Below are 12,715 nucleotides of genomic sequence, written 5' to 3' on the forward strand. Positions count from 1 at the left end.
AGTAAAACTAAAGCAACCCTGCTGGACAATGTCTCAAGTTAACTTATCACAAAACTCCTTAAGTAAAATTTATTGTTTCTTATGTTAAGAAGCTAGTGCAACACTATAACTCAATATTACACAATTGATGAATTATGAGTACTATCATCATGGACTTTTTTTTCACTTCGGGCCTCAAACTGTAAATCAAACCATCTGAGATGTTCGGAGGTAAAATGGAATTGCTAAAAACTCAAATTTGGTACTTTGTAAGGGCTCACAAGCTAAATTGTTTGGAACCAGTGGTTTAATCTTAAACAGTGTATTGTATTTCATGATCTTGAATTGTACTTATGAACAATTTTAGAGTAAATCTACTTAATTACTTGGATGAAGCCCAAGAAATAACATGAACACAAGGAGTCAGAGATTTAAACATATTGTGCATACACATGCTATGCAATATAATAGACTGGGGGAAATACAGCCATGTGAAAACTGTGCTTTTGAAATACCAGGAAATAAACAGACAGTCGTTTACGGAGTACGAAATGTTCCAGTGGACTAGAGCAGCGTCAATGATCTCGTCACAGGAGAAACAGTTCCTTATTTTTCTGGAGGTCTTGCTCAGAGCAAAATCTTTCATATGAGATTGGACACTCAGTCAGCCTGCCCACGTTAGCTGGTGGGAGGCCTCCTACGCTGCTGCTTCTCAGCGTCACGGCTGGCAAACACTGAGGCCGGCAATAGCAATGTGCTGATGCCAGACTGCATCCTCATCATCCATTTTGTTGACTGGGTAAAGAAATGCTCTAAATAGGTGTGGGATGTAGTGAGGCAACAGTAATACACCAAGATACAAAGTTTGATTTTATTTTGTGATAAAAAACATTCACTTCATTAAGATTGTTCCTTAAGCATCAGGCCACACACATAAACATCATTATTATTGTTTCAGACGTTTCACCGGCAGCGTTCAGCAAATGTGTTTACTGGCGGCCCCAAATGGCAACAAGGAAGAACTGATGCTACCTTGAAAACTTCAGCTGCCAGAAGTCATAATTGATTTTTTTCCCCATACTGTTTAGTAATATTAAGAAAGTAAGTAACATACATTTTTATAGCATCTTTCAAGAGCATACATCACAAAATGCATCGCAATTATGAAAGTTGAGGTGCATTAAAATAGAAAAACAAAAACATAGACAAACAGGTGACATAAAAAACTAACTGAACAAATGCCTGTACTTGTTAGCCTGGAGTGGATTTTTGAAGATCCACATTGTCAACAGATCCGACTGGACTAAATTGTAACATCTGGGACTCATGAGGGCGATTAAAATTTGGAGTGAGGTACAACTAGCAAGTTTTGGTCTGGTGATCATGATCGACCAGGCAGAGTTTTGAAAGTTACGTGAAATTTAAAGCAACATTATGTAGTACTTTTGTCTTAAAATAACAGCTTCAAAATCATTATGATACCACCACACTGGTTGCCTTGCTAGGTTTTGACCTTAAGTAATTCTGACACTGTAGGGGCACCAAATGTTACATAATGCTTTGAATTTAGTTCAGAATTTGATGGGAAGCAGGTGAAGATATCTATATACTGCAGGTAAAATGTGTAAAATATAAATGACATAAACAACTGATCATCTCAAACTTGGTCTGAGAAACATCTGTTAGAAAAATCATCAGTTGGAATAAACAGGACCAAACCCCTTGATATCCTTCTAAAATAGGCAAGGTCTGTGCAGAAATAAGACCTGAATTGCTGCGTTTTGACTTAACTGCAGATGAAAGACCAGTGTTTTCTTTTAATGCTTTATTTTAGACTGAGCACATAGAGAGGAGAGAGAAGGTTCCAGAATTGAAAGGTTAATGTGCATCCTCTCCGCAACAGCAAACCTGTCCATTTACAGCTAATGAGTACCACTTAAGTGGCCTTGTACCTGCTGACGGGCTGTGAGCCACAATATTATATAAATAGAAAAGAATATGAGAGAGAGGCATGGTGACATACTGATTGTGTAGTGACTACCGCATCCTGACAAACAGCCACATTGACAAAAAGTCCATCTGTCCAACATCCGGTCATTTTGTTGAGGATTCTCCAGGACTGTAGCATGTGTGGATGAATGAGTCACAGCCCAGAGCTCCTGCCTTCCTCCAACTCACTGATGAGAACAGAAGCCCACACATAACAGAGACAGAAAAAAAACACATGGAATTGCAAAGACGCACACCAAAGAACTCAAATTGACGCAAGGCATGACCATGTCGTGACCTGTCATGCAGCTTGCTGTGGATGCTTACATTCCTCTCAGGATAAATCCTAATGTGCTTGCTCACCCCCTGACCTTTCCTCTAGCAACGTGTTCATTTCAAAATATTAACATTTAAACATAATCCGACAAACAGTCCGAGTTGTAATGAATTTAACTTACACTTATGCTCCAACAGTTGCGTGTAACTGTGTTTAAACTGACCACAAAGTGAATTTTAGCAGCAGTACAACTGCATAAAAAGTCATTGCAAATGAGTGAGTGGATGCAATCAGATGCAAGTTTAATTCACTGTTACCTGAGGCAAAGGTGTGTTGGCAGGTCAACGTGTCTTAACATGAGACTAAAAAAGTGGGTTCTCTCTTGTTTCAGTGGAGTCAAACAGCTTCAAGATAAGCAAAATTTTTGCTCAAGTTGGATGTGTAGGTTCTTAGTGAAACAAAAAAAACAACAACACATGTTTTTGGCTTAACTTGTGCTACTTAGAGTGAAACAATTTCTGTTCATGTCAACTCAACGTTGTAATCAGGCCGCTTTTAAAATTCACTTCATATTAAACTGTTCCTCCTTATATAGTTCCACACATATACACAAGTGAATTGTGAGGATTTTTTTTTTTACATGTAGCTGCTCATACAAGTCTTCAAGAGTACAACTATAAACTTGTTGTATATAGTTAATTTCAATACCACACCAGACTATTTGTTTATAGACTATTTGTCGAGTCATAAAATAGGGTTAGGTCACATGTGAATTTCTCCTAATGATAAAATTGTGAACTGTGAAAAGTTTTTTAAATCACCTGAACATGCAACTAAAGAACAAATCTGTTGCTACCAGCAGTTCTTGCTTGAGACCCAATGAAAAAAAGAATCAACAGTAGGCTACACCAGATAAGTAACTGGTTCCTTTGCATTCAGCAGTTCAAATATGCTCACTTTCATATTCTACACTGAGGATATCACTTAAAGAAAACTGTGTAAAAACTCTATATCAGATGAGTGTGACAGATTTCTCTTTTTGTATTGTAAGTGTGACAGATTTCTCTTTTTGTATTGGCGGCTGCATGCGCCACACCGCACACAAACACACCTTCTCCCCCTCACCCCCTCGTTCCTTCTGCATCTTTTCACGCCTCTCTCTCCTCCTTGTCCTCACTGTCTGCCTCTCTCTATCACCCACATAATAACAGTCACTCAGTTCGTCACACCGTTACTGCTGTCTGTGAGGTCTTTGTCTACACTCTCCAGAGATCAGAGAGTGAGATGTCTTCTTCTTTGGTGGCTTTTATTTGTCTGTTCACTAAAAAAGACCCATCCATCCATCCATCGTCAAACCGCTTATCCTGCTTACAGGGTCGCGGGGGGCTGCAGCCAATCCCAGCTGACATCAGGCGAAAGGCGGGGTACACCTTGGACAGGTCGCCAGTCCATTGCAGGGCCACACATAGACAAACAACCAATCACATTCACACCTAAGGTAAATTTAGGGTCACCAATTAACCTAGTCTGCATGTCTTTGGATGGTGGGAGGAAGCCGGAGCACCCGGAGAGAACCCACGCAGACACGGGGAGAACATGCAAACTCCACACAGAAAGGCCGGGGCAACCAAAGCACCATCGTGCCGCCCCTAACAAAGACCATTAATATTAAGTAATTTAGCTGACGCTTTTATCCAGAGCGACTTTCAATTGCTAAATATGTCAGAGGTTGCACGCCTCTGGAGCAACCAGGGGTTAAATGACTTCCTCAGGGACACATTGGCGGGTGTGTCGCAGCGGGGCATGTGTCTTATCCACTGCACAACCACCACGCCAATATGTGAGGTATACAAGGTAGTTTATTTGTATAATGAGTGCAGCCCATTGAAAGAGTTGAGAAACAGGGTTTGGGAGGGATGGATATGAGAACTCAGCTACATTATATGTTGAAATTTGTATCATAATATGCTGTAGATTAACTTATTGAGAGAAAAACAGTAATTCTATGTTAAATGAGACATTGACCTCCCCCATGGTATGATCCTATATTCATAACCCCTGCTGCGAAGATTCGACTGTGAGATTGACGGTCGAATCAGGCTCCGCCCATTGAAGCATCGAATCTTCGATTGTTTGGGGTCAGCCCTAATATATATTTATATACAAAACTCAATTTCAGCCATAGTGGAGTTCACTGCACAGAACATCCTTCCGCAATTGAAAATCTAAAAGGAAAAATACTGAACAAAATGACATTTAGTCATGGAAAGTCTGATTTAGGCTAGAATTTCTTAAGGCCAGTTTGTGCTTTTGTGTTGAGCAGTGTAGGCTACGTTTCATCGTGAGCATGTATACTTGTGTGTTGGTGTCTGAATTACACCGGCAAAACGACAAACAACTACAAACAATGGTGACTGAAACTGAGCGGATCATGTTGGGGTTGGAACTGATAGATCTTGAACAGCAGTTACTTTTAGTGAAATTACTAAAATGCAGAAACAAGAGAATGTACGACCATTGAACCGGTTGAGGCAGAAGAAAAACAAGCTGGTAATGCGTAGCAGAAAATGCACTGCTACCACCTGACCAATGACATTCCTTTTGCTCTGCCTCGTTGCGAAATGTAGTTACATTTTTGGGATAGGTGCGCGTCAGGCTACAGTGTAGATTTGATGCAGAAGTATAAATTGGCCTTTAACATTTGCATTGGGCCCTGAAATCTTATAGTTTCCACAAGTTATCATAACTTCGTTAACCATGTGGAGCTCCCATCACACTCTTTGCCCCACTCATACACACATAAAGTCAACGTAAACATTCACAAAACTGGGATTAAAGGGCTATAATAAAAATTGAGCTGATTTAGTTTTGAGATAGTAAAACTGGTGATGTTGCTTTCACCCACCCAAGAATTTTCCAATCAGAACGTAGTTTTAAAAACACGTATGAGATCCTTTGTTTCACTTGTGCCCTTGGATCTGCTCAGCGTAACCCAGTGTTTCAGCAGCAGCCTTTTCTGCTGTTGTACTCTGAGTCCAGTTCAGGAGAAACGTTGTCTTGGGGTCCGGGTTGACGTGGGTCAAGATTGGACTGAACTGTCAAAATCTCCTGCACCAACCTCCTGAAACACAAAAGATTTGATGACTTTAGTGAAATGCAAATTCTGCGAATCTTCAATAGCTTTTACATTCAGGAATCTGTTTATCCAGCCTCTTGAATTACAGGCTTTTGTCTGTGGTGGTAGGGGTGAGATACAACTTTCCCAAATGTCTACACTCTTAGAATACTTTACTGACAAGATGCACAGCCGCATGTGTCCATCATCAGTTGTCTTCTTGTTTCCACGCTGCCGACCCACTTATTTAAAATCACTCTAGATTTAACTAAAATGTCCCCATAAAGCCAAATCCTCATTTTCTGGTTATTTTGATAATATTTTGCCAAACTTCACCATCTTATTCGTCACTTTAGACTGTATAGTATATTTTACTGCTTGCCTGTAAGTGTGGCAGCAAAGGCTACCACCCCCACATCCTTTTTATCTCTCAGTGTACACCCGTCTGTGAGATTTGACAAATATGGGAAATGTCAGCTAAAAGTGCAACTCATTTCTCAATGGGACAATTCAAGAAGCCAATTCAAGAAACACCACATCAAACACATTAGCAAAGCGGTGTCTCATTTTTGTGCAGGGTGAACCTACACATGAGGATTTCAGTTAGCTATGACATCAATACAGTTTGTTGTTTACACCTCTTATTAAAGAAATTAGACAACAACTGCGGTCGGGCTTATATCTAAACTCACCACTCTAACTAACTAGGCTATAAACATAAGCACACATAATTTATCATAATCCATCCACTTGCCATATTTCTTTTTTGCATTTATTAATGTTTAAACTGTCCTTCCTGTTTCTGCGGCTAGGCACTAAATAATTTCACTACATATTGTACTGTGTAAAAAACTATAATAAAATCGTCACATACGATTTGATTTGGTTTAAAGGTAACCCAGGTAGCCAAAACTTCTAAACCCAGCAGCAGCCTAAATCTAGCCCATATGGCTGCTGGACCAAGTGCTGCTAAATGCTGATCTCAGGCCAAATAGGCACAAGTTCACACCTCCAAACCTCAACAAAATCTGGAAGCCACACAGTGCCGGAACACAATCAGCATGCAGCTGCAGTTGGTCCAACTCTGATGGCTACTCTTAGGAGTATCGTGATTTTAACACAATTTAAGATTTGGGGTTATGGCCTTTTGGTAGTGACCTTAAGAATATGTTATGGCCTCCCAACGCATCATCATCATGCAATCAAGCAGCTTTGTTGAGATTTCTCCTCAATGATGTTATGCATCAGAAATAAAACACAATGGAGCAAACAAAGGCTAAACTCTGTGTAAGGCATAAAAGTAAAAAATAATCTTACATTCCATTTAAATTTATTTTGATTTAGTTTGATACAGAAATTATTTATATGATAAGTCAATGCTAATAAAATATAGTCAATATAACCATAGAGTGACACGATATATGGGACTTCAAACTCACTAAGCCTATTTGCATCCATTTGGTGAACCGTGGTATTGAGCCACTGTAGGGCCATATGTACTCCAGTCTAGTACCTTAAAATGTTCTCTTTAGACATCCTGCATCATCTGGACACACACACTTTTTCTGTTTTTTAATCTCTTCTCCAGTTACCTCATAGCCTCTTCGATGTTCTTGTTCTCTTTGACTGACGTCTCCATCCACGCAACGAAGCCGTTGGCCTTACTGAACTTGTCGATGCTGTCTGCTGACACAACCCGCTGAGCTAGGTCGCACTGCAGAGAGACAGACGGACAGAGAGGCAGACAGACGCTTTGTTAGTGTTAAGTGAGGGGTTCAGGATCTTACATGTCTTGCTGAGGTTTAGGTTTGTACTAGTCGTGTTCCATTCAGAGTTGTCTATCTGTGATATGATTGATATGTAGTAGTCTGACCTCTATCCTAGTCTAATAAAATAACTGACAATTTTGAGCAGAAAATGTTTTCAAATGTTTTGATCAATGTGAAATTTCAGTCTGTGCCCCAAGTAGAAATAGGACTATAATCTCTGTTTAATGGAAAACCAAGTGTATGCATATTTACATTTACGTTTACTCTTGCTCTTTTGGCAGACGCTTTTATCCAAACTTACTTACATTTGAGGAACAACATGCGAGCATTAATAAAGTAAGATATTTACAATTGACAATATTTACTTGTAAGGGCAGCAATACATACTAGTAAGAGCTAGATACGTACAAATACATTATGTACACATATCATTGTTACTACTTTAGATAAAAGTTGAACTACACCCCCCACCCCCACCACACACACACACACACACACACACACACACACACACACACACACTTATAGCTGTATTTGGGCAAAAATATGCCGTGCATTAGTAACCACAGGCCAAAACCTGTATGAAGCAAAATAGTAAGAATTACCTTAGACTCCAAAAAAATGGTTAACTTTGGTCCATTAAGAATTGTAATATATTTTACTCCTTTTACTCTAAATTATATTTGATACTTTCCCTGCTTTTTTTTGATCACTTTGGTACTATTATCGCAAATATGTGGTTAAAGTTCACTACTCTTTGTATAGATTACGTTATCCAACATTTACATAATCTATCATTGCCATGATATCTATCCTATATGTAATCAAGTTGTGATCAGAGGAAGACATCCTCTACAATCACTTACACAAGAAACACACTTTTACTGTATTTTACTCTATTGTATTGTATTGTACATACTATTCTCATTGCAGTGGTTCTTTGTGGATCTGTTTGTTATGTAGAGCACTAAGCTACTTGCACTAAGGTTTTAGGTTTGAATCCCACGGAGGTTACATACAGTTTTGAATCTGAATATATGAGGCAAATGAAACAACATGTATATAAAGCAAATGTTTAGGTGATGATCAATTAGGAACAATGAGCATAGTGATAGTAAAAGGTATTTTAACAATAGAAAAGAAAATCGTAACAAATATTCTGCATGTACTTTGTATGAACATGATGTATTTCAATGTGAATCATGTCTTTCTACATGTTTTTGTTGTACTGAGTCAATGTCAGATGTACTTATAGTTGTGAGTGATGAGAGTGGTGAAATATTACCACAAAGGTGTGTGAATAGTACCATAGCAACGGAAAGAAACAGAATCCATTTGAATTTCAAAGGCGTTCATAGAAACACACAGTGAAAAAGAATTCTTCTGACTTTAAAACCAGTCCAATTTCACCTCTTGTTTTTAATGTTGAAATAATGTAAGCATTCAGTTGGTTATTTATTCATTTGATTCACTGAAAATGTCTCAAAATACTGGGAAGCTGAAAGCCTGACGTGCTCATCCATCAGGCAACAATACATTGCTCATTTATTAATACTGGGGGGTTTCACGATAAATTATTCATTAGTTACAGCAAATGCACTGAATCACCTTGTTGGCCAGCAGGATGCAGGGGACAGAGTCTCCGTTGTGCAGCATGGCCTTGTTGTCCAGGTCCTGTTTCCAATGGCGACAGCTAAGGAAGCTGGACGAGCTGGTGACGTCAAACATCACGACACAGCCTGATGCACCTTTATAATAGATCCTGGTCATGGATATGAAACGCTCCTGGCCTGGAGGGAGGACACAAAGTTCACCACATCATCCATCCATCCATCCATCCATCCATCCGTCCGTCCGTCCGTCCATCCATCGAAAAATATTTTGTACCTGCAATGTCCCACAGTTGCAGTCTGACCTTTTCTTTATCAGACCAGTGCAGCAGCTTCACAGAAAAATCAACTAGAAAGAAAATCACAATTAGAGAGAAACAGATGGAGAAGTGAAGTGAAATAACTAAGAAGTGAGAGAATTGAAACCTCAGAGAATAGAATCCTCAAAATAGGAAAGACATTGAGAATGAACATATCCTCCCAAATTACAGACTTTCATTCTAAGAGAAGAATTTTCTTCCACTCTTATCCAGTTTAACATTACAACAGTGTTCTGCTGTGGGTGGAAATAGTTCCCAACTCCTGTTTGAGTAGCATTTGCTAAAAGCTAGAGTCCAGCTGTTTAAGAACATTGCAGAACCTTTTTTAACAACAAGATTGAGAGCTTTACAGCTATGCTAGTAACTCAGTGTGGCTTTACTTGGTGCAAAGCCCTGCTGTGCCTTAATGCTAACATCATCATGCAATCATGCTCACACCATGCTAACATGCTGATGTTTGGGTCCCACAGACAGGATGAGGAAGTCGGAAAGTATTGAGATAAGGACTAACAGAGTGTTGCCTTGCCTGATAAGAAACTATTTAAAAAAAAAAAATGAAATATGACTATTCAATTTACTGTATAAACACACTTGTTTTTTATGTATTAATTGTATGTATTATTTACTTTGTAGATGCATATGCTTTGGGAACACAATCAACGCATCATGCCAATAAAGCTTCAATGAACAGAAAGAAAAGGAGAGCAAGCAGAAAACATACTTTATATCATATTTTATATCTCTTCAAAGATTTAATGTAGACTTTTGAATAAAAACTGAGATAGAGCTGCAATGATAAATCAATTAGTTATCAACTGTTAAATTAATTGCCAACTATTTTGATATTTGATTAATCGGTGTGAGTCATTTTTTAAAGAAAAAAAGGTAAATATTCTCTGATTCCAGCGTCTCTTAATGTGAATATTTTCTGATTTCTTTTCTCCTCTGTGACAGAAAACTAAATATCTGTGGGTTGTGGATAAAGCAAGACATTTGAGGACGTCATCTTGAGTTTGGGGAACAATGATCGGCATTTTTCATCATTTCATACACCAAACAACTAACGCAGTAACCGAGAAAACAATCGACACATTCATGCCTAGTCTGAGATTAAATTTGCCATTATCAGATGAAAATTGTTTTTTCAGGAACTATGAAAATCATAGCCATGTCTCACATGTTTGAAGTATTTTACAAGATTCTTTTGGAAGGGCTTTTATGAGGCCCCATAGTTTGAAGAGATTTATCAGCTTATACAGACAAATTGTAAGCCTTTCACTGATCTGAAATCATTAAAATTTGTTTTCAACAGTACTAAAATATTCACATGCACAAACACACAGTCCAAAACACAGACAGCTGATAACGTAAAGCAGCCATACCTCCCACTGTCATCTTGTACATCTTGTTGAACTGTCCGTTGACGTAGCGATGCACAAAGGAGGATTTCCCAACATTTCCATCACCAACAACCAGTATTTTCAGCAAGTGCTCCGTCATGGCTCTCCTCTGTCAGACAACAAAATGTGGAAAAGACTCAAAGTGCAAACATTATGTCAGGAAATGTGATTTATGAGGCAAAGCTGTATTGTTGTAACTGAACAAATACTTGAATAAAACCCACCTGGGTTTGACTTTACCTGAGCCTTTGTTTGCATTTGTTAACCCCAAACATTTGAACCACCTTTCAGTCTTTAACTCTTAACTTCCTTCCTTGTTTCTAAATTCCAAATGATTATCAAGATAACCCTATTCCTCTATAGCGTACCAATTCTTAAACTAAAACATGTTTACAGAACCATAACTCTAAAACAGTTCGGATTCCTGAGTTGTTTTCTCAGTGTAACTCAACACTCGGATTGACTAGTTTTGCTTCCTTGAAGGAAGTTGGCAAAAGCCAAAAACAGGTCAACGTCAAAAACCACGCCTACATGCAAGAGGGAACATCAAGCAGTTGATGAATTTGTGCAGATTAGCTCCTCTTTTGTGCCTCATTGTTTGACATATAAAATACTTTACATGATTCGCTTATGTCCCTAACTTTTCATCCATCACACACACTGTCCTTTGTGCTCATTTTAAGAGCTCTGCCTTAGACTTGTTGCCCATTTCACACAGGAGTTAGAATATTTTTTTATTTTTCATGTGTCAGTCAATATTTCAAACACTGCTGGTCTGATTTTGATGCTTTTTTTTTTTTTTTTAAAAACAGACGCACGTTGATACAACATTTGACTTTCCCATGAGAGGCACTAACAGTGGCACAGGACATAAATGGTGTGGAATCGTCCAGTATAGACGTAACTCCTAGTGGGCTGACCTGCAACTCCTCCTCTTCCCCTTCACATTCTTATGCACCACCTCTTCTTCTTTTCCTTCCGCTTTTTCCACCTGTCTTTCCTCCATACCACCTATTCATCCTCTTCTGCCTTCCTCCACTTCCTCTCCTCTTCTGTCCAATCCTGCCTCATCTTTCTCCTCCTACGTTTCTCTCTCTCACACACGCACACAGACATGTGGTGTTGTTTTACTGCTCTGCCAACTAGGCCACTGTAACTGACTACTTAACTGAACATGTTTCAGTCTCCCACTGATGAGTCATTTTTGTGACTCTCTCTCTCTCTCTGTGTTTTTCCGGTTTGTGTGTTTTCGTGTCTTGGTCCTTTTCCCAGTCTCAGTACCACTCAGGGTTTATAAATAAATCTTCTTGACAAACCCAACTCCATCATCTTTGTTTGGGCCTGAAATGATGCAGGTTAAGAACTTGTCCAGTAGGGGGAGCCATGGGCTATGAAAGTGGGGCCTTCGGTAGATCTGCGGCTGGGCTGGACCAAAGCTAAGTGTGTATTTAGATGCTTCCCACAACAAATCCAAAAATTATTCTGAGTTTCCTGATACAGAATTTACAAAACTAGTGTTTATTTTATTATTATTTTATTGTTATTTTTTGCACTTGATGCACAACTTATAAATAGTGCAGTGTTGTGATCAGTATCACTCACAAATTCATCTGAGCATTTAGAAACATGTTTGCCTTTTGTCACAACCAGGCTCAGGGACAAACACAGATGTGAGACCACACAAGCTGTAGATTTAAAAAAGACAAAATCACTACACTATTAAACGAGGACATCAACTTTTCTATATATTTTCCTTGTGAATGATTTACATACTATTAAATTTAGCTTTCAAATTTTGTTCAGGTTTAACATTATTATTTTTTAATAGGTAATCAAACATAGCTGTCATTGTTGTCTCATGTATCATTAACGATTTTTACTCCACTTTACTTTACTAATCAATGAACCAAACCACTACAACCAATTCACAGTACAGTACTGTATGTTGTGCTGGGTTTCTTTGATTTCTCTCTGGTATTTGTCTGACATCTGGTGGCCATGTTACAAACAACATCACGCAACAAGCTGGTTTTAACTGGTCTGGTCAACAAGAAATTATATAACATTAATTAATGCAGCTTCTCTTTACAGCATCAGAGATAAAAAAGAAAAATGAAGTGGTACAACAGATGTCCCTGTTACTGGAGAAGCACAGTTTGAATCCACAAAATGACCATTATGTCCATTAACAGCTGTTTGTCCTGTCAAAATCCGACTTGTTCTGTCCAGTTTCTCAGCTTTTACTGACTACATTAA

General features: G+C 38.7%; 1 protein-coding gene across 4 annotated transcripts; it reads right to left on the reverse strand.

Annotated features, from left to right (window-relative positions):
- Window positions 1-836: 836 nt before the first annotated feature.
- On the reverse strand, window positions 837-10,955 carry LOC119906182 (ras-related protein Rab-7L1-like). Of its 4 annotated transcripts, XR_005444939.1 has the most exons (7): window positions 10,700-10,952; window positions 10,442-10,568; window positions 9,017-9,088; window positions 8,738-8,919; window positions 6,953-7,074; window positions 5,151-5,366; window positions 837-2,156 (listed from the first exon to the last, which is right to left on the reverse strand). XR_005444939.1 is itself a non-coding variant. In XM_038723728.1 (6 exons), exons 1-6 carry the CDS (start codon window positions 10,715-10,717, stop codon window positions 5,246-5,248), a joined length of 642 nt encoding a protein of 213 aa, XP_038579656.1. In that variant the 5' UTR covers window positions 10,718-10,952; the 3' UTR covers window positions 3,750-5,245. The 4 variants fall into 4 exon arrangements, 3 of the variants coding, with proteins under 3 accessions (XP_038579656.1, XP_038579657.1, XP_038579659.1); XM_038723728.1 differs by lacking the exon at window positions 837-2,156 and having other exon boundaries at window positions 3,750-5,366; XM_038723729.1 differs by lacking the exon at window positions 837-2,156 and having other exon boundaries at window positions 3,750-5,366; window positions 10,684-10,951.
- Between the last annotated feature and the right edge of the window lie 1,760 nt (window positions 10,956-12,715).

The sequence above is a fragment of the Micropterus salmoides genome, unplaced genomic scaffold, assembly GCF_014851395.1.
Source record: "Micropterus salmoides isolate LMB-PRFRI ecotype aquatic unplaced genomic scaffold, ASM1485139v1 Ms_hic_scaffold_16, whole genome shotgun sequence".
Taxonomy (NCBI): domain Eukaryota; kingdom Metazoa; phylum Chordata; class Actinopteri; order Centrarchiformes; family Centrarchidae; genus Micropterus; species Micropterus salmoides.

Excerpts from the sequence above, each read along its gene's own strand:
- LOC119906182 (XM_038723728.1), bottom strand. Across the intron at positions 9,089-10,441 it reads GTACAAGATGACAGTGGGAG|TTGATTTTTCTGTGAAGCTG; the intron begins GTATGGCTGCTT and ends TTTTCTTTCTAG. Across the intron at positions 5,367-6,952 it reads AACATCGAAGAGGCTATGAG|GAGGTTGGTGCAGGAGATTT; the intron begins GTAACTGGAGAA and ends TTTGTGTTTCAG.